At 37.2% G+C, this 22090-nt stretch overlaps 1 protein-coding gene across 1 annotated transcript in view; it reads right to left on the bottom strand.

Annotated features, from left to right (window-relative positions):
• Nucleotides 1–2490: 2490 nt before the first annotated feature.
• Nucleotides 2491–22090, bottom strand: part of FANCC (FA complementation group C) — a gene marked incomplete at both ends in the record, with an annotated part of 65707 nt that continues 46107 nt past the window's right edge. The window contains 7 exons of the mRNA XM_079548385.1: nucleotides 2491–2634; nucleotides 4246–4446; nucleotides 6641–6812; nucleotides 10912–10993; nucleotides 11983–12058; nucleotides 17056–17155; nucleotides 19353–19405. Of these exons, the coding sequence (XP_079404511.1) occupies nucleotides 2491–2634; nucleotides 4246–4446; nucleotides 6641–6812; nucleotides 10912–10993; nucleotides 11983–12058; nucleotides 17056–17155; nucleotides 19353–19405 (828 nt within the window). The remainder of the gene's footprint in view (nucleotides 2635–4245; nucleotides 4447–6640; nucleotides 6813–10911; nucleotides 10994–11982; nucleotides 12059–17055; nucleotides 17156–19352; nucleotides 19406–22090) is intronic.

The following is a 22090-nucleotide window of genomic DNA, read 5'->3' as shown; positions in this document are numbered from 1 at the left end:
AGAATCATGCATTGCAACTCTTTGCTAATCCTTCTAAGTAAAATTACCTACAGTTTTAATCTGAAGAAAATTTAAGGAATCTCACATCAAATAATGGGATACTTCCTTTGGAGACAAATTTTAGGGTGTTTTCATCCTACACAGAACACTTTAGATGTCTCCACTACACCAAAAACTCAAGTTCAACAAACCATTCAGTTTAATACAAGGAATCACAAAGTCACAGTGGTTGGAAGGGACCTCTGGAGATCATCTAGCCCAACCCTCTGCTCAAGCAGGATCCTTACAGCAGTTTGCACAGGAAAATGTCCAGGTGGGTCTTCAATACTTCCAGAGAAGGAGACTGCACAACCTCTCTGAGCAACCTGTTCCGACGCTCTGTCACTCACAATAAAGAAGTTCATCCTCATGTTTGCCTCAAACTTACTGTATTCCAGTTTCTGCTTGTTGCCCCTTGTTCTATTGCTGCATGCCACTGAAAAGAGCCTGGACTCCCTCTACTTGACTCCTGCCCTTTAGATATTTATAAACATATTTATAAGTATTGATGAGACCATCCCTCTCTTTTCTTCTCCAGGCAGAACAGCTCCAGCTCTCTCTGCCTTTCCTTTTAAGGGAGATGCTCTGGGCCCCTCATCATCTTTGTGACCCTCTGCACGACTCTCTCCAGCAGTTCTCTGTCTTTGAACTGGGGAGCCCAGAACTGCACCCAGTACTCTAGATGTGGCCTCACCAGGGAAGAATAGAGGGGGAGGATCACTTCTTGACCTGCTAGCCTTGATCTTTTTAATGCAACTCAGAATATCACTGGCTTTCTTGGCCACAAGATTACACTGCTGATTCATGGTCAACCTGTTGTCCACCAGAACATTCAGATCTTTCTTTGCAGAGCTCCTCTACAAGAGGTCAGCCCCTACCTAGAATGTACTGCTGCATACAGTTATTCCTTCCCAGATGCAATGCTCTACACTTCTCTTGCTGCAATCTATCAAGTTGCTCTCTGCCCAACTCTCCAGAGTGTTCAGGTCTTGCTGAATGGCAGCACTGCCTTTTGCTCTGTCAGCCACTCCTCCCAGCTTTGAAACATTAGCAAACTTGCTGAGGGTGAACTTTATCCCTTCATTCAGGTAGCTGATGAAGATGTTGAAGATGACTGGACCCAGCATTGACCCCTGGCGAACACAACTAGTAACAGGCCTCCAACCAGATTCCACCATTGGTCGTGACCCCTTGAATTCTATGAGTCAACCGGTTTCAATCCACCTCATTGTCCCACTCATCTATCTCACATTTCCTACTCATCTTTACAAGGATGTCGTGGGAAATTTTGTCAAAAGACTCGCTGAGACAAAGGATGCATCTCCCCTCATTTAACAAAACTGTGATGACATCATAGAAGGCTACCAAAGTGGTTGAGCATAAATTCCCCTTGGTGAATATATGTTGACTACTTCTGATAACATTCTTTTTTTTCCAACTGCTTGGAGATGGCATCCAGAACAAGTTGCTCCAGAACCTTTCCAGGACAGAGGTGAGTCTGACTGGTCTGTAATTGCAAAGATGACAAAGAACAGTTCAGCAATCACTTCTGCCTGTTCTTCATGCTTATTTTATTTAATTAAGCTAGAAACAAGTGAACAAAACTTCTTGGATAAAACAAGAAGGCACTGCTCCTTGTCCATGCTCCATCAGACAAAGAAAGAAGCAAAGAAACCATATCTCTGGAGGCAGAAAAGAAGGAGATGACTAGCAACCACAACCCTCTCTTTTTAGGAAATTTGGGCCTCAAATAGGAGTTTCCTGATAACTATAACTTGCCCTATTTTGTCTGCATGAAAAAACAGATTGCTTTGTGAAAAATAGGCTGGCAGAAACTTCTTTGCTGCAGTTGCTGATGGAGACCAGCTATTGGCATTGTACATTGCAGAGAACATTGTCCTGTGAAAGCTGCAGCAGTGTTAAATAATCATGTAACAAACATGAAAGGAGCTTTGTTTTGGAAGTGTTTTCAAAAAGAATTAACAAGTTCAGGAAACACTGTTGATTTCCTGAGAACATGGAGTGCACTCATCATGAATCATTAACTCTCGCTTGAGATCATCATTAGCCACACAAAAGCAGAATTATAGAACAATACATTTTAGAAACAACTTACCAACCAAACAATTGGATAAAATTGCTCATAAAGCCATGAGTAATTTGGGAAAAAAACTAATCGGCAGCCAGATAAACAAGAACATGAGTAAACTGACTTAAATGACATAGGTTTTTTGTAAAAGAAGGAGCTCAGAACAAAGTTTTCAACCATCTTTAATTCTTTTTGTCCTCACAGTTTACATTTCTAAACAGTGCAGGGGAAGAAAAGGTTATGGGATATCCTCAGGAACGAGATTTTTTATCTACCCTTGCTAACCTGCAGTGCAGGACTTTCATGAAAGGCAGACACATAAAGATCTAACTTATCGACTGGACAGAGACAACACTGAAAACCTAAACTTCCAATGCTAGTTTCTGAAGAAGTTCATTCAACAGCTTCACAGTCCTTTGGTTTTCTCCTCCATTAGGTTTAATTCTGTATGCAGTACGGATAAGAAGGCTACTAACTTCCTTGCTCATGTCAGTTGTCTCAGTAATCTGAAGGAAAACAGAGAAATGGGAAATAACGCAGTTAATGTATTAAGTGCAAGTTATTCTCTATTACTATCAGCAATATAACCGCAGATCTGTCCCTTACAGCTGAGCACGAGATGCTCTGAAAATAAAAACTGAGCTCAAAAGAAAGTTTCATTTTGTCCATTTTGACACCTCCTGGATGAGCTTGGCATCTTTGAGACATCTGAGGTTCTCTAAGACTAAAGGGAAATAAATCAAGATCTCTAAAAGTTTTTAAACACAAATAGACAGTGCAGCAATTCAGGAGCTGTCTCCTTTGAAACCAACTGAAGTCATATTAAGTTCTCGATGGGTTTAGGGAGACAATTCAATTCTATAATGTTTCAAAGGGTAAAAGAATATCCCTCTGCTAGACAATGACAAAAAAGGCATAATTTTTGCAGATCTGGTGGGTTAATCTCAAATTTTACTAAGCCAACCAAAGTCACTGCCATGCAGCACAATTTGGTGCTGCGTGTGGTTTTGGATACCTTAATAGAAGAAATACATAAGACTATCAAGGAGTGTAAGTTAAATATAGGCATCCGTTAGTTGCAAGATTCTGCATGGAGAATTTCTGCAGCTTTATTGTTAGGACAGAATATTTTTTCCAGTGAGATCTTGTCAAGATGTGTCAAGAAGGAAAATAGTTCGACTGTAGCTGAAATAAAAAACTGCTTTTATGTTGACCCACAATGGCAGAGGAGGATGTTGATATGTAGCAACAGAGGTCGAACCTTCCAACCAATATTCAATTACATTTTGGCACTGTGCAACAGATGGCAGCTGAGGGGCAGCCTGACATGGAAGTGTGTATGAAGCAAAGGTTTGTCATTGAATTCTTCCATATTAAAAACAATTCACCCTCTCTGACATTCACTGATGCTGAATGTTTATGGAAACCAAACAGTGATGCAGTGGGTGGTGTGTCTCAGCAGTGGCAACAGTGACAGCTACCGAGCTGAAGGCTCAAACTTCCAGAATCAGACTGGAAAAGACGACAACCTTTCTCTTGTTAACACGATACGGGCAGGCCCCACACCAATTTGAAGACCATGGAGCACAGTGCCAATCTTGGCTGGACTGTCCTGTCACACCTACCGCACAGTCTAGATTTGGTGCTTTCTAATTTCCATCTGTTCAGGCCAATGCAAGATGGACTGTGTAGGCAACGTTTTCCTAGCAATGATGCCATCATAGCAGCAGTGAAACATCTGTTAGCACAGATTTTTACAAGCATGGTATGCAGACATTTGTTCACTCCTGGAGAAAATGCATAGCTAATGGTGGTGACTGTACTGAAAAATAGTACTTTGTAGGTAAGAATTTGCTCAATCAAATAGTGTTAATGTGTTCTTTGTTTCTGTTGAAGTTTCCATAGAATCAAATAGAAGACATTTCTTTCAGAGTGACCCATGCAGATTATACAGCAGGTTATCTATTGTTTGTATAGTCAGATGTTCTTCAATTCTCTTTCTTAAGATGTAGAATCTTAAATCTGAGTTTGTAAGAAAGGTATGTTTTACTTAAACTGGGGGGAGGGGGAAAGGGGAGAAGGAAAAAAAAACAAAATACAAAACAATCACCACTTACATGGGAAATAAATTCCTGTGCAATCATGTGTCCTCCAGAAGAAAAGAGTAAAAAGTTGGTGAGAAGATGTGTTACTAGACACTGGGTATGATATTGTTCTGTATCTGCTATACTGTTTACAGAAGCCTGCAGCTCTCCAAATGAAAGGACAGTACGGTTGTAGAACATCATTAGATGACTGTAGACTGCTCGAGATTCTACCTGTAAGGAACAATTTCAAAGCATGCAGGATCAGAGAAGAGTAAAGGTCACCCATGGTATTTTTCCTACGGATTTATTCACTAATAGGAAAGGGAATACTTGGCAGAAATACTCAAACATAAAAAAGTCTGCATTTAGGCAGCAAGGCAAAAAGGGAAAGAAGGCAGTGCACACATTTCTTTCATACTGATTCACACACAAATGTGGGCAGAATGGATTTATTATATATTATTTCCTTAGTCTTGCAAACTAAGCAAGGAAGGCACAAAGCCAGGATTTGACCTTTTTTAATAATAAAAGGAAATAGAGAAAGTCCTTCAGTTGAACGTGGTCAGATTTTTGCATTGTGGGAAAAAGAACAGAGGATCCTCAAGGGCTCATTTCAGCCTTGCTGCTAAAATCAATTAAATCCCCATGCAATCTGACCTCAACTGATAAAACGTCTGGTAAGAATGCCATTTTTTTCCATCTTCCTGTGTTGCTTGCAAATTATGTTTCTACCTTTTGAGTTAGCCAATAAAAACTTACTTTTACTGGGTATAGAAAACAGAAGACTTTGGCTCTTACACAACATAGAAAGAATCAACGTTAATTTTGTTCACTCTATCTAAACTAAACAAATTGGTAAGTAAGTAAATAAATAGATGAACACTTAACCTACAAACAGGGACCAGGGAAAAAATATAGCAATGCAAACTCAAAAGGACAGCTATTTCTCAACCATGTTCAGAAAGACAACTTGTTTCAGTCAGTTACATGACCTCATTTTTTCTCATCCCTTCTCCGTTAACATAAATAGTCTGAAAAGGCTATAATAAAAAAGCAAGACCTAACTTAAGGCATCAGCTTAGCATTAGCTGTAGGAATACATGTCAAGTAGCTTAATCTGTGGAAAATAAGGTTTTTTCACTCTAAATAACTCAAGAAAAGATCACACTGAACTATCAGTAACTGCATGGTATCTCAGTGGAAAAACTTTCTTCTTACTGAAGTTTGTCATACAATGACTGAGAATAACAAACTGATAGTATAAGGGACAAACAGGAAGGATTTATACATGGGGCAATGTGATTTCATTCTGAGGTGCTGGAACTGAAAAATGTTGTCCATATATAGAGCTCAGCACTTACAAGGCCTTTGGCTTTACTCGGCTGTATTTATTGCTGGGGTACTGAGTACTGTCTCAAAAGCATATTCTAAAACTCTGGTTTCTTTACTCCGCTGTACCTCTAATCTAACCCAACCAGTATTCCACCTCTGCTCCTGGAGTATAAGAAATTGAAGAGAAAAAAATTTAAAAGTGACTGGTATGTGAACTTGCATAGGTAGTAGGGGGAAGGAAGGAATGACTGTTACAAAAGGTACTGGATAGTTAGATGTAAAATGAAAGCATGATGTTTTACTAGTGTGATGCATTAAGCAGCATTTTTAAATCAAATCAGTTTTTGAACTAAGGAAAACTAGACACTATCGTCAGATTTTAAAACTGGGCTTACTAGATCAGATTGCTCAAGCTAGTTCAGACTTGCGTAACAGGTCTCAGTTAAAGACTTCCACGCATTTACAGGCACACAGAGAGACACACCAGTCTATGCAGGACAGGGACTAGAGTTCTGATATTGCTTCATTTTGCTAGAGATTTAGCATGTGGGAATGTTATATATTTATATATATATGGCATATATCTCTGCTGATTTTTGGCACATATATAAGATAAATCAGAGTGGATGGGTGAGGTTGGGATTCAGGGATTCTGTGACGATTATCTTCACTATTTCAACTGCTGCTGTGAATTGTCTGGTGTTTCCTTCTCAGAAGAAGCCATCGCAGAAGAGTCCAGAATTCTGTAACTCCCAGAGTCGTTTTATTTTTAATTCAAAGCATTTACTTTATTGAAAAAAAAAAAAAAGACAAAAAGGTGCTAATCTATATAAGTCTTTAAAAAATGGGAAAAGTTTTCTAAATGTCACCAAGAAAATTCATAGGAATTAGTTTTCCACTTCTCCACTGCAATAGAGAACCCAAGAGACCTTGCAAAACCAGTACCTTCTTCAGAGTAGAGCTTTCGTTTTTCTGGTATGCTGGTTGCATGCTATTTATTTTATAGATATTTAGATATATATAGATACAGATATTTTATGAGATATTAGCAGACTACTTAGTGATTACTGCTGATTATTACTACACTACCTACCATTGTTTGAGTCCTTTGTTGGTCTTCATTCTCAGGACAGTAGTAGAAAGACAACAGCCACAGCAAAGCATCTGGGGCTACAGCTGCTTTCATTAATTGTTCTGCTGCAATATCCAGCCATTCTCCAAAACAAGCAACCAAAAACCAGATTTCATAAAGGTCAGCAAAAGAGCTGGAAAATGAAAATTATGCACTTAAATATTTTATTAAACATTTTAAAATTTCACAGCTTATCTCTACACTCTCTCACATAATCATCTAAAGCAAAGTTATATCATTTTCGTCACAATTGATCCAATTAACAAAAAGAGACAGAAGGGAGGGACGCAAACCAAAGGTGGGCTTCCTGTAATCAAAAAGTTAAACAGGGCATGGAAGAAAGAATACCAAGCTGTGATTAGCTGTACAGAGTCTAGTTGGAGGCCTGAAGCAAGCTGTACCGGATCTGGTGTTATTCAACATTTACATCAATGACATGCATGAAGGGATAGAGTACATTCTGCTGCCTTTCAGTAAGACCTGAACAGATGGGAGGGTTGGGCAGAGAAGAACTTGATAGATTTCAACAAGAGCAGGTGTAGAGCCCACAAAGATGATGAGGGGCCTGCAGCATCTTCCTTATGAGGAAAGGCTGAGAGAGCTGGGGCTGTTCTGCCTGGAGAAGAAAAGAGAGGGATGATCTCATCAATGTTTATAAATATGTTTATAAATATCTAAAGGGCAGGAGTCAAGTAGAGGGAGTCCAGGCTCTCTTCTGTTGTGTGCAGCAATAGAACAAGGGGCAACAAGCAGAAACTGGAACACAGTAAGTTTGAGGCAAATATGAGAGAACTTCTTGTCACTGTGAGAGTGACAGAACACTGGAACAGGTTGCCCAGAGGCGTTGTGGAATCTCTTTCTCTGCAGGTACTCAATACCTGTGTAACCTGCTGTCAGGATCCTGCTTGAGCAGAGGGTTGGGCTAGATGATCTCCAGAGGTCCTTTCCAATCCCTACAATTCTCTGATTCTGTGACAGACAGAAGGATAATTGAAAGGAGATCAAGAACCAGGAACAGATAGTCCTATTAAGTCAGGGAAAATGTTTAAGAATCATAGGTTTTTCTTAAGTTTCATTCCTAGGGATACCCAGAGCTGCAGTATCACCTTTCTCAGGAAATTTCAGAATGTTTTAGAAATTTCTAGAATTAATGAATTTGTCTGATACTAGTATATTACCTGGAGAATGTGACAAAATGAGAGTTGGAAAACTCATTATCATTATGACTTTCTAAACAGGCACAATGTCCTGTTTTATGAGTGGACTTGATGTGCACACATAATATATCTTGTCTATGTCTAGTTTATATTGTTGACTCATGTTGTTTATGGGTAGCACAGAACTTATTGACTCTGTAAATGATACTCTCTATGTATCACAGAATCCCAGGGTGTCAAAATCCAATTCTTAGTACACAAATCTACTGCTTTATTATTTTCTGATAAACTTGACCACTGACATCACACATAAAAATTTGATATAAAATTGGCAGAAAAACTGAATTAACTGATACAGATGACACCATTGTCAATATTCTACAACTTTTGGAGGGTGGCAGCATGTCCCTAACAGTAAAGAACTACAGATCTATGACAAAATATGAGACTAAAATTCCTTAGGTAAAGGAACAGGATCAGCACTGCTAAAGTCTTCGAAGTTATTAGAATCTGCAAATGCAACACAGAAACCTTTGAAAAATAAAACAAAACCTAGATAGTGATCTAGGACAACAAGTCTTCCATTCAGCAAAATAAACTACTTATCTGACCATAATTCAATGTTGTGACAATATAAGTGGATAGGTTAGGTCCGAAACCCAATCAAACAAAAAAATTAATTAAAAAATTATTACTGCAAGACAATTATGGGTAATACTAAATATATTTATAGTATAATAGTATATACTAAGTATATACTAAAAGCATTCATAGCTCAAATGGCAAATACATGTCCTTAGACATATGTAAAGCTTTTAACAGCTACTAAGCAGAACAGAATCTTATTTTTCCTAGATAGTTTAGACACCACTAAGCATACAGTCACCATGACTTTCCTGTAGCATGACAGCGCCTGGTCTAGGGTCATGTAACGTCCACCTTTGTCCCCCTTATAATTTCTGCCCATTCTGTAGTGGCAACCATGTCAACCACTCTATTGTGGCTCACTTTTTCTGGGACATTATTTTCTTCCAACCTTGTGTAAGTTCAATTTGTTTTAAAATATCACATAACATTAATAGTTTACTGAGATGACTAATGGTAATAAAAATAATTGAACACAGAATTAGAATTGCTTACATTGGAAAAAACCTTCAAGGTCATCAAGTCCAACCACAACCTAACCATAATACTCTAACATCCCACCTCTAAATCATGTCCCTAAACATGAAGCAATCTGTTCCTTAGAAGAGGACAGAAAGATTTTTGCTGTAACGCTTAGTATTTGGCGAAAAACAAAATCAGTGGAAAATGAGAGCACCTTAAAAATAGAATAGTGACTATGAGACAAAAGGATATGCTATGCAGTAGCTATTTTTGCTCCTCTGTTAATCTTATTAAGTAGAAAGGATATAGAATCAGGAATAAAGTAATGAATGAAAATTAAATACAGTTCCTTGTTGATATTGGTGCTTAAGAACTTAGTCAGATCTGTTTTCTTGCCAGCCGAATGGGATTTTGGAGAAAAAATAATTGTTGCATGTATTCTAAAGGAAGTAAGAAGATATTCTGGCAAGTACAACACTATTTTGTATTTGTATTTATTAATTAACAAAGCAAAGGAGATGAAATGACAATATAAGCCAATAACAGGGAGCAAAGGAAAAGAGACATGCTTCTTTTACTGTAATACACTATGGCAAATGCTATTTTATTTGTTCTGAGTTACATATTTTTAAGAAACCGGGGTCAGCCACTGGTCAATTTCAAGGACAAAAACATTTGACAGACTTCAGTGCAGAACAGACAAGACACAGCACTGAGCTGCAGTTCATACAGAAAGCAAGAAAAGGCACCAGACAGCCAGGCCTCAGAGAGAGCAGCAAAAAGGTTTTATTTTTTTTTGACAACAACAAAAATAAAAGCCTTCACACATTGACCGAAACAAAGTGTGGATTCAAGGATCTGCCTTTCAGAATCTATATGACCCAGGTGTTGTATGTGTCTATTAAGAATTTTTAAAATCAAAATGAAACTGGTTCCTGGAAATTTAAAAGCTGTTTAATATTCTTTTGGAATGCTCACTCTTGAACCAGATCTATACAGACATCATTTTTTCATTCTTTCTGTATAGTTCTGGAACATCTACTACCAAAGCAGAATTCACCTAAACAAGCACAATCATTCATTACAGTGACTATTTAGAAAACAAACAAACACCAAAGGACAACAGGTCAGAAACACGGGGTGTCAGATCAAAGAGCAATATAACAAACACTGAAATATCTTCATGAATAAAATTAGAAAGTTTGGATGTTTGTACAAGCTTTCAGAAACTCTGTACAACCTCATACATAAAACAGGCCATATCCAAAAGGCTCTTTCCAAAATTAGCTGCTTTTTCAGTGGAAATATTTTCCTGTTACACTAAAAAAAAAAAAAGGGGAAATATCATATCAGCTTTCCAACCAATATTCTCATCTCCCTCTCCTCCAGCTCATAATATGGCCTCTGTCTTTCCACCTGATGATCCTTTCCATGCATATTCTCACAGTACTTCTTCAGGACTTTACTTGTGATGTTTTAATGAGCCCAAACTGGCTCATTTTAAGTGTCTTTAGGATACTGCATCCTACAGACAAAGAACAGGTAATGGCATTACTAAGGAAAAGTTCTGGTTGATAACTTTGCATTGGACCCACTCTGGACATGAAAATGGCTTTTCAAAGTTCTGGTTAAACAGAATTGAAATGCAATCCTGAATCAGTTTTAAAGTTTAATGGGAGAAGTGGCAGAGTAGGTAGGTAAGTATTTCTGTTACAGCTAGCTGTTTGCAGAAATTTAAGGAAAAAGGTTTTGTTTTTTTTTTTACTCAGGGGCATATTGCCCAGTTGCATAGATGCTACAAAGTTCTTGTTCAGTAAGTAACATAAGAGCTAGACTTTACAACAAAGCTAAATTTAGCAGAAGAATATAGACTTGATGAGATGTGGTCTTCTCAGATGACATCAGATGACATGACTTTTCACAAAATGTAACACATTCAAATGACAAAAAGCTAGAAATACTGCTTACCTAATGTTTGTATCTTCTACTATAGACTTGAGCATATCTGAAATATGTTTCAAATGCTGCAGCCAGCGTGTAGATGGCAATTCTGAGGAGGAAGAATGAAAATAAAAGTCTTAGAAGATGGCTTTTCACTTTTTATGTTGAAAAGTTGCTGTCCAACTAGAAAAGAACAATAAAATTGAACACACTAATATATATAAATATATATATATTTTTATTATAGTATAATATATAATACATAATACATAATATATAATATGTAATATGTAATATATAATATATAATATGTAATATGTAATATATAATATATATAAATAATATATAATATATATAAATAATATAATAAAGCTTTTGGCTTTATTTTGATTCAATTATCATCAAGGAATTCAAATTTCCTCTTAAAATTTTCCAGTTTTCAATAACTATTGAAAGAACTAAGAACTGTGATTCTTAGAACAATTGACAGAGCCATGTGAGAAATTACAGTTAGAGATACTCTTTGAATAAGGCTGATGTATGCTTGTGTAAATTCTACCTCAATATTAACAGACTGTGAGTGGAGCAGAAGTTATTGCTCATGAAAAACTGCTCAACACTGAGCAGTATTTTTGTGATTATCTATATAGAAAATCTAAAAAAAAAAAAAAGAGAAAGTTAAGTTTGCAGAACTTAAACAGCAGAACTTAAGCTTCTCCTATTCGGAGACAAACAACAAAGCAATAGAGAATTTTTGTACATATATGGCATATAATCACAATTAATGATTTAGTATGCCTTGACTCTTTCATATCTTATCTTAATTCCTAATGTCATAGTTAATACAAAAAGTAATGCATGCTGTCTTTGTTTTTCTGTCTTATAGTTTTCTTTAAAGCTATATCTGTGTTATAGTCATGTAATAATTAGATGTTCCTATTAAAAAATGCAATAAAATAACATAATTTAAGTTGCTACACTAAAACACCCAGTTTAGGAAGTGGCAAAATTCAGTCTTAGTCCTTTTTAAAGTTATTTAACACATATAAAGACAATGCAAGTTAGACAATGCTGCAAATGTGTCCTGAAGAAACTTACCAAAAGGGCGTCTTAGTAAAGCTATTACAAGAGGCTGGTGATGGTGAGGGAAGTAGGCCTTCAGAGGAAATTTATGCTAGGATAAAAAATTATTATTTTAAGAGCTTTCTGGTCAGATTTCAAAACAAGCCCATAGCAAACAATCTCATCTAACACAGTAACCAGCAACACAGTCTGAAGCAAGAGAACAGAAGTAATTCTACACTTAATTTTAAGATATATACAAAGAAAGGGAGATACCTATGAAAAACTGTTAAAAATTATTTATGGATTGCTTATAGATTTTTTTTTTAAATACGTGCATTAAAAATGACTTAAAACTGTGAATAAAATTATACTTTAATACTAAGATATTAAGATATAACCTAATCACATTAATAGGCTTTTTCCTGCAATCATGAATGTCCTCATTCTTAATACACAAAGGCAAAAATAGATGATAGTTCAATTTCATTTTCGGCTGTAAACAGGCTCACGGACCACATCAAACTAAGAATTAGTAATATCAGCAACATATGAGTGTAATGTAGATTATTGCTTGTTTAAAAATGGAAAAGCAAAATTCTTAGGATGCGACTCAGCACAAGGTAGGGTCATCGCAGATAACAAACCAGTCCTCTATTTATCTGAGTGTTTGCAATTCAGATGATGAGCACATAGCTGCTTGTGTAATCGTTAGATTAACAGCAGCATACCCTTAATCTTTTTGTTCTGTAAACATCTAATACAGGCATGTCCAAGGTACAGCATGAATGTGCAAGTACAGTATGAACTCCATTTGAGGTGGATTGAAACCTGGCTGAACATCCAGGCCTAGAGGGTCATAATGACTGTCATATCAAGCTGGAGACCAAAACCAGCAGTGTACCCTAGGGGTCTGTACTAGGTTTGATCCAGTTTAACACCTTCATTAACAATCTGAATGATGGGGCAGTGTGCAACAGCAGGTTTATTTGATGACACAAAAGTGGGAGTAGTCATGGATACATCAGGGGGTCATGCTGCCATCCAGAGGCTGGAGAACAGGAACCACGAGAAGTTCATCAAGGAAAAGTGCAAAGTCCTGTCAACTTAGAGAGGAACAATCTGAGGCACCAGGACATGCTGGGGGCCACCCAGATAGAAAGCAGCTCTACAAAGAAGGACCCACGGTTCCAGGGAACACCGAGTTGAACATGAGTTGACTGGGTGTCCTCATCACTAAGAAGGGTAACGTTATTCTTGGCTGCACTAGGCAAAGTATTGCCAGCAGGCCAAGAGAGATAATCCTCACACTTAGCACTGCTGAAGCTGCACCTGGAGCACAGTGTCCAGTACTGGGCCCCACAGTACAAGAGACCTGGAGATACTGGAACAGTGTAAGACCACCAGGATGATCAAGGATTGGAGGAGACTGATTATCCTGCAGAACGCTCAAGGGATCTTACAATCATAAAAATATATTGAGTTGGAAGGGACCCACAAGGATCATCAAGTTCGACTTCTGGTTTCACACAGCACCACCCAACATTCAAACAATATATCTAAAAGAGGTGTTCAAATGTTTCTTGAACTCTGACAACCTGGGGCCGTGCCCACAGCCCTGGGCAGCCTGTCCCATGCCCACCGCCCTGTGGTGCACAACTGTCCCCAACCCCCAGCTGCCCTCCCCTCACACAGCTCCATGCTGTTCCCTCGGCCCTGCCGCTGTCACACAGAGCAGAGATCAGCGCTGCCCCTCCGCTCCCTGTGAGGAGCAGCAGCCGCCATCAGGCCTCCCCTCAGCCTGCCCTGCTCTGGGCTGAACGCACCCAGAGGCCTCAGCCGCTCCTCACACACCTTGCCCTCAGACTCTTCACCATCTTCACAGTCCTCCTTTGGACCGTCTGTACAGTTTTATGTCCCCTTTCTGATGTGACACCCAAAGCTGCACCCAGTGCTGGAGGTGAGGCCACAAAGCACAGCAGAGAGGGACAATCTCTCCTCCTCAACCACTGGCAATGCTGGGCCTGCTGCATGCCAGGGTACAGTTGCCCTTTAAGCTGCCAGGACACACTGCTGGCTCAGATTCAACTTTATCAGTGTCTACAAACACCTGACAGGAGGGTGCAAAGAAGTGACAGGATAAGAGGCAATGGGCACAAACTGGAACACAAATGGGTTTATCTGAACATTAAGAAACTCTTTTCACTACAAAGGTCCTTGGAGATATTATAAGCAGTTTGGACATGGTCTTGTGCAGACCTGCTGTAGGTGGCCCTGTATGAACAAAGGGCTTGGAAGGGCTTGGGTCCAGATGACTTCTAGAGATCCCTTCCAGCTAGTTCGTGATTCAAGTGTCCATACCTTAGAACTGTATCCTTCCTTTTGGAGTAAGAGAATAGCCAGTAAAACAGATCAACTCTTGAAACACAGAGTAGGAATATGGACCATAGAATGTGACATCCTTCTAAACCCAAGGAAGACCACTTTCAGTTTGGGTAAACATACTTGATGTGTGAAATACTTGTATGTAGCTTATAAATAAATAGAATGACACATTCCCTCTCTACTCATTTTTTTGTTCTGTAAACAATAATTAATTGAAATTATAGCACAGTAATATACACAGTAATCCTAGCCAGTGTATCACCAACATGGTAAGGCTAGAAGTCTACTTATCAGGTGGAACTAGGTTAATTAGAAAATAATAATCCCTATATTAAAGTATGCATGCAGTCAATTAGCTTGAATCAAAAATCCCCTTGAAAAAGCAACCCTTGACACAGTTATTAGTAGCCAAGACAACTCACAGCATAAGTTGCATATGAAACTTATGAAAGTACTGTAAAGGATGTGAAAATCAGTTTCAGTATATGGCTTAAGCAAAGAAAAACATTTTTGCTTCCTATAATACATACACAGTAGTTTAGGTAGATCTTTTCTTGCATCAACCATCACAAATTGCTGAACAAGGTACCAAGGGACAGAACTTAGAATCATAAAATCATAGAATCGCTCAGGTTGGAAAAGACCTTCAAAATCATCAAGTCCAAACACAATCAAACCATACTGCCCTAACTAACATCCCAAACTTGTTTGGAAGTGGCTGATTATACCAACTGCCATGATGTAAAACTGGAGATAAAAGTTGAAGACTGTCATAAGATTTTTATCTAGCTACCTAAAACAACATTCTGAGGTGAAAACCACTTACAGCCCTAATGCAAAACAACCCTGGAAAAAAAACATTTCCATTAAATAAAAACATGAGCTTTAAGTTCATAAATTTATAACTAACCTGACCCAAAATCTTTAAGCCAGCCTTTGCTACCATCACAAACTTGAAGGAAATCTGCTTCTACAAAGCACGAAGAGGATCATCCCAACAGTGGATCCCAGTACAGTCTACAAAGTTTTTAGAAAAACCAGCAAGTTCTGACAGTGCCACGTAGGAAAAGGGGATCATTCTCCTGCTATCTTCTAAACCTGTGCAGCTGTCAGACATGACTTGGTTCTTCAAAGCATTCTTTTTGCACAATTCTATTCATGTAGCCTTTTTTCAATTAATTCTACTCAAAATGCTTAGGACTTCAGATGACCTAGCCACAGTCTTCTTCATTCTCTGTCATTAACAGTTTTACCACTCTCCAAAGAAAAGTAAGGGAGGAAATTATGTCATTGACAGAGATCCAGAAAAGAGGATGGACAAAGATGGGTGCCTTATGTATACACATAATATTAGTAAGAAAAAAAATACAGACTGATTTAAATCAAGTTTAGGAAGTAATCTGCTAGCATATTTTCGTGCCAACTATAAGTTTACTTTACGTGAAACAAGGGATTTTTAAATCGTAATACTGAAGAAAGCATCTTAACTAAACCCTCATAAATTAAGCTGTATAAGATTCAAATAGGGAAAACATTTAAGACCACTTTCAGAGAAACAGGCAATAACCCACACTGTAATGTCAGTAGATGAAGGACTTTTCACCATGAAGCAAACACATCACCTGCACAACAAGATTAGCCCTTGGGTGTCTGGTGGGTGTGGGATCTTTACTTGTTTTCTTCACCCAGTCACCCAAGCCTGAGGCTACACAATGTGCTGCTGCCAAACGCAACCAGGGTGGCATAAAATTAACATACACAGCACCTACGTATTAAGCAAGACAGCTGCAGTTTCATCCTTAACTCTTATTGCCTGAAGATAGAAGATGATAGATTCAGTCACGATGGTTATTAAAGGTCAGTACATCACATGTTCCCACACGAAGGCCCGAATTTTCTTAACTACCATCTCCCCAAGAAGTTGCAAAACTCTAAGGAATGGAAAATTTCCTTAAGTCTAAAACAAAAAGTATTAAATGATAATTTCCAAACTTACAACATAGGCATTGGAGTTAAAAGAAAACAAAGGAGACGGCATGATTAGCATGTGAAGTTGCAGCGTGATCTAAGAAACTTAACAAGAAGTTTGTTACCCATAGACAGAACAAAATCCTTCTGTATCTCCTATTTTAAATTTTAAAAGTGAGAAGCTGAACCTGTTGTTGGTTTAAGTCATACATACAAAAAATTATCTACTTAGTTCAGTTCAGTATGAGCAATGTAAAAGCCTGTGCAAAAGAAAAGATGCTGAGCTGGGGAATTTGAAGCTTTAAACTGAGGAAACTTTTCTGAGTGGCCACCACTGAAGGCCAGAAATTGGATGGTGATGCAAAGAGCAGACAACAGAGCGGGCCAAAGATAGGGTTGGACTTATTACATCTGTTTTGTTTATTCTCAAGAACTCTGCTACTGCAAAAGAAAAGCTCCAAAGTTTTTTGTCTTTTCTGTCAGAGATGCATGAAAAAAAACATACAAGCACACTGTAACAATTTAACTCTGCCCCTGAGAAAATCATAGTTTAGGTTGTAGAATTATTCCAGGATAAGTTCAGGTAAATTTCTCTGGTATACTGGTTTCATACTGTATTTCTATTTACAAGTAAAAATGTCTGAGCTGAAATTTGGCATATATGTACAATCATGGGAGGACAGTACTATTCAGTGACCATTCTTATCAGTTATCATTCTTTCACTGAAAAGAAACATTAAGAAGATCTTGACTAACCTGCTTGTTTTCATTCTGCTGAACCTGAATGAAGAGCTGTATAAATACTTGTATTATGGTCATAACTTCAGGAGCTCCATCAGTTTCCAACAGCACATTCCTGAGATTGGAAAGTTAGATTATGACAGATTAGATAATTTGTCTGCCAACTGTAGCAGTGTTAATGAAAGGAAGAAAAAAAGGAACATTCTTTCCATGCTCTAGCTTCAACCTGTGCCTGAGCTCACCACATTAATTATGTCAGAAGTACTAACCCTGCAATGGGTTTTGTTCTTTTTTTAAAATAAATTATATGCAACATTTACAAATACTCTGGATTTATTATGTACACACAGTATACAAAAGATGCATATAATTTACCCTAACAATAAATGAAAAAGGATAAAATTAAAAATCAGACTATCACAACATTCTTAGGTAAAACTGGTATTAGAACAGTTGGCTGAATGCACACATTCCCACACCTACAACTAAACATATCTAAGTGCTTTGATGGAAGGCATTCACAGCCATGTCAGAGTGAAATTATAATCTGGAATATTCTACCTTGAGCATAAAGTATACATATGTATGTCTTGACAAGTTGTTAAATAGTGCACTCTTAATGTAGTCAGGGAAAAGAAGAAATATAAAAGTTCCATAGATTAAAAATCACAGAAGGAGATCAAATTTTAATATCAAATAATACAGATGCCAGTCAATCACTGTGACTCCTTAGTGAACGCCATCAGTAAATCAGCACAAACAGAAATAACTATGTACCAAAGGCACACTAGATCCATAATTAGTGCAGATTTCATTACAGATTGATGCATTCCAAAGTGCTTTCATGGGTGAAATCATCAAATCTATTCTGGTGGTTCAGGTAGGTGAATGCTTTAACTGGCATAAGGCATAATGCAACCAGTCCACAAGTGGAAGACAAATGTACATGGGCAGCCAAGAGCAATTTTCATTCTCATCTTTGAACAATGTGGAAAGCCAAGGAAAAAAGTTCAAAGTAAGTTGCCGCTGAGATTTCATAGGGTTGGGTATTTTTTGTTAGATTTGTTTATTTTTTTCCATAATGATCAAAAGGATGAGAACAATGAACACACCACTGTAATTCAGAAATTTCATAAAACTGTGGGCAATTTAAATATAAGAAATAGTACACAAACTCAAACTAAGAGTATGGAATGGACTATAAAGCTGTACAGAACAAAATGTGCTTCTACTTGGGGGAAGAAAATGGGGAAACAAGTTAATATTTATGAGATAAAACAATTTAGCACAGTTGGGTAAAGAATAGGAAAAGCTATTAAATGAAAGAGATATAAGTTTTAGATACATGTTTCTAAAAGAGTTTTAGGGCTCCTCCTGCCCCACTCTGCCCTCGGCCCTCACTCCCCTCCATACCTTCCAATAAAACAAATTTTATTCCAGGTGTGGGTACATAATACAATCTCCAAGCAGTATAATACAAGTCATTTTTCAAGAGCTTTCTAAATTCCTAGACGTGACTACATCTGCAGCAGTGTGTTCACTCCTACGTAGCACTTGGTAAAAGTTGGAGGGATAGCACAGGAAAAAAAATGAACACAACTACAGAAACAAATGGGACTCCAAGAAGGCTGAAGACACTCCAGCAAAATTATGACTTTCTTCTTAGATTTGATACAACAATAATGCATCTCAGGCTGATTACCATAGCAGCAGACAGTCTTTAAAAGAATGGTAAAATAAGAAGAAATACAAGCAAAGGGAAAACTCCACTGAAACTACAAAGGATTGGAAGCCCCCATGTGGTGAACAACATATATAGCTTCAAAATAACATGACACATTCAAACATGAACTCACTGAACAGGCAGGTCTGTAATTTAGTGCAAATAAGAGCATATCTGATCTAAATCCTGAGGATTAATAACATAATAAAAAAAGAGGCCATGCTGGTAAGCAGAAACATTATAGCTACACTGCATGTGCATGCTGGCATAAGCCACGCTATCACAGATTGTTTATAGCTTTCATATCTAAATAGTATTTCAACCATTAGTCTCTACTGAATTGGAAAATCACTTTGAACTTCTGAAGGTAAAATACAATGTAGTCAATTGTATCAATAATTATTATATTCTATGTTTCAAATAAAGTTCTCAGGACTTTTAACATTTACTATTATTTGCAGTATATTACACAGAGGAGTACCCTGAAGCACTCAGCTACAGAATACGACACCCAGAAATTATAATACTATGTATTTTCATGGGAAAAAAAAGCCCGGTGTACATTTCCCACTATAATTTCAAAACTTACTTGAAGATTTCGTTAACAATTCTAAAAATCGCAGGGTGGCTTGCAGCTTGTGTCTGTTCGTAAACAAATGGAAGGAAATTAGTCATTAAGAAGCAGCAACTCAAACAACTGTCACTACATATTTTATGGCTTAACTCATGGATAAAATTATGCTGCAATTAACAAATCGTAAATCTCAAATCGAATCTATCAGATTTTCTCAAGATTAGATTCTTCAAAATCACAGGTAGGGAGCCACACTGACACCAAGCAGGCTGAGCAGCAAACAAGCACAACACCTGGGCTACAAACTGTTTATGACAGCAAGCACTATAAATAGGAAGAGTGGTAGAAAAAACAAAAGAGGCTCTTGTGTGCAATTGCTGGAGGCAAGAGACACAGACAGGTTTACAAGCAGCTTTCCTCTTCCCCTTACAGACAATCCCTTTCAGGTATGCTTAGAGGTTCTCAGTACACCTTCAGAAAAAAATTCCAGAAATTAAATTTATTTCCTTGCCTTTAACAATGCCAGGTGTATTTTGGTCTAAGATCATTTCTTCAGCTACTATGCTCTTCTGTGAATTGCAGAGTTGTTAAGGTTATTATCTCAGTATATCAAATTCTATATATTTTTTTTAAATTAGGGAAGCTTTTTGTGTTCATGGTAATATGACACAAAAGACTGTTTAAAGAAAGTCATTTTAAACATGTTCTTGTAAACACACTACTTTCTAATCTCATGCTCTTAAATTCTAAGATTTAAATATAGCACCAAGATTAAGTAACTATTTACACACATAGCCTATGTTAAAAACGAAACAAAACATAAGAACAAGTAAATGTTTCATGTTTCTGAAATTAGCACTGGAAGATCTGATGAGAACATAATTCCTGAACAATTTGGAATGATGCATGTCTAACAGAAAGCATTTTATAGATTTTAGAATATGTGGAAGGAACAGTATTTACACCTCTTTATTGTTAACAGGTCTAAGTGTCTGAAGCACCATCTCAAACTTGGTCTGCATCTGTTTCAAGCTCATAAGAATTTTCTATTTAATTAAACATAGGCAGAATGAGGACTTTTATCTGAGATAATAATCTCAGAAATTAAGAGACAAACTTTAATAGAAACTACTTAGAAGACCTTTTAAAAGAACAGCTTTTTTGTCATGGCTGTCTTAGCACACTGTAAATACTAGAAGGCATCTTGTTTTCATGTTTTACCTTACTTTCTTTCTGTGACCCGGCTGTAGCTAAATTGTCCCATTGAACGTGTGCCACCTAGTGTTTGAGAGTATTTACGGTTGGTTGCTTAGACAGGATAAACAGCAGGCAGCTGGTTACAAGATTGGACTCAAAAATTCCACCGTGCTAGAGGAAAACCTGGACCAGACAACTTCCATAGGTCCTTTCCAATTTCTAACACTTTCTGGAAACAGTGGGGAGTGAAAACATTGTTCTACCAGTCCTGTGAGTTAAATTCAGTTAGTTCTCTGCTACCTTTTCATATATTCTGTCTTTAACACACAAAGTCACTGTTGCCTAAGACTGGTAATTGATCAACCAGCCATGCATATTAAGATCAAACCACAGTTCTTTAGGAGAAGACCAAAATAAAAGTGTTCTATGGAACAACAAAAAGTTTTTCACATTTTCCACCCATACAGCAGCAATCAACAATAATCACTACAAGAAAACACTATCAATAGTTTCCTCTACTGTTCCTATACATGAATACTACTGAAATAAAGGATTTCATCACTGGAATTTGAAAGCAAAAGAAAAGTAGACTCATATCACAAGATTTTGATCAATGCACTCTGTGCAATTTATTTGAAAGTACTCAAAATAAGAATATTATCATAGCATAACAGTCTCCAAGGCAATCTGAAGCTGTGCCTTTGGTATAGCATGCCTTGCTATAGAAGACAGCAGGAAGAAATTCTTGAGTTTGGGAGGGTTTCTCATAGAGCTTCCAGTTTTTAACAATCTCTCTTCTTCTTTTTTTTTTTCTTCTATTTTTTCCGCACTAATAATAGTTTATTATAATTTTATAATCCCATCTGTGACAATGCTTTTTTATTTTCAGAAAAAGTGCAGAAAAACTAATCTCAACTGGGAGCCTGTTCCACCTCTTTTCAAGTACACATATTTCATACAACACAACAATTCAGAAAATCCAAACACAGGGAAATGGAACTGCATGTGCGAGCACTTCAGAAAACCACCTCACTTGAAAATAATGTGGTTTTTAAAAGAAAATAAGAAAAGACATGAAATACTATATACACAAGTTCTATAAAACTACAGTACTTTATTATCTGCATCAGCTGAAAGAAGAATTGTGAACAGCCCATTTGATACAAAACCAGTACTGAATGAAGAAATAAGAAAAATGGATTTGCATCTGCAGGATGCATGTACGTGGGATATAGAGGAATATACTAGTAATCATAGACTCTATTGTAACAAAGCCAAGTAGGCATGAGGAAACAAATTGTACCCAAGATTACACAGTAAAAGATTTGAGGTGGTAACACAAGTACCAGTTCTCTTGTCTTCCTAACACACTGCTGCATTTAAAATGTTTTTCTTCCAATTTTTATATTTACCAACATTCCTGAATTTTAAACTTAAAAATTTAAACAAATGAGAAGAATCACTTATTTTTTTCTTATACATTGTGCCTGACATACTTTTATTTTGAAGCATACAGTTATTTTGAAAGCACAAATATCTTTCTACATATACATATG

The sequence above is a fragment of the Tetrao urogallus genome (genome assembly GCF_951394365.1).
Source record: "Tetrao urogallus genome assembly, chromosome: Z".
In the NCBI taxonomy this organism is placed as follows: domain Eukaryota; kingdom Metazoa; phylum Chordata; class Aves; order Galliformes; family Phasianidae; genus Tetrao; species Tetrao urogallus.
Note: the sequence above shows the minus strand (reverse complement) of the source record. Positions and strands in the feature narration are given on the sequence as shown.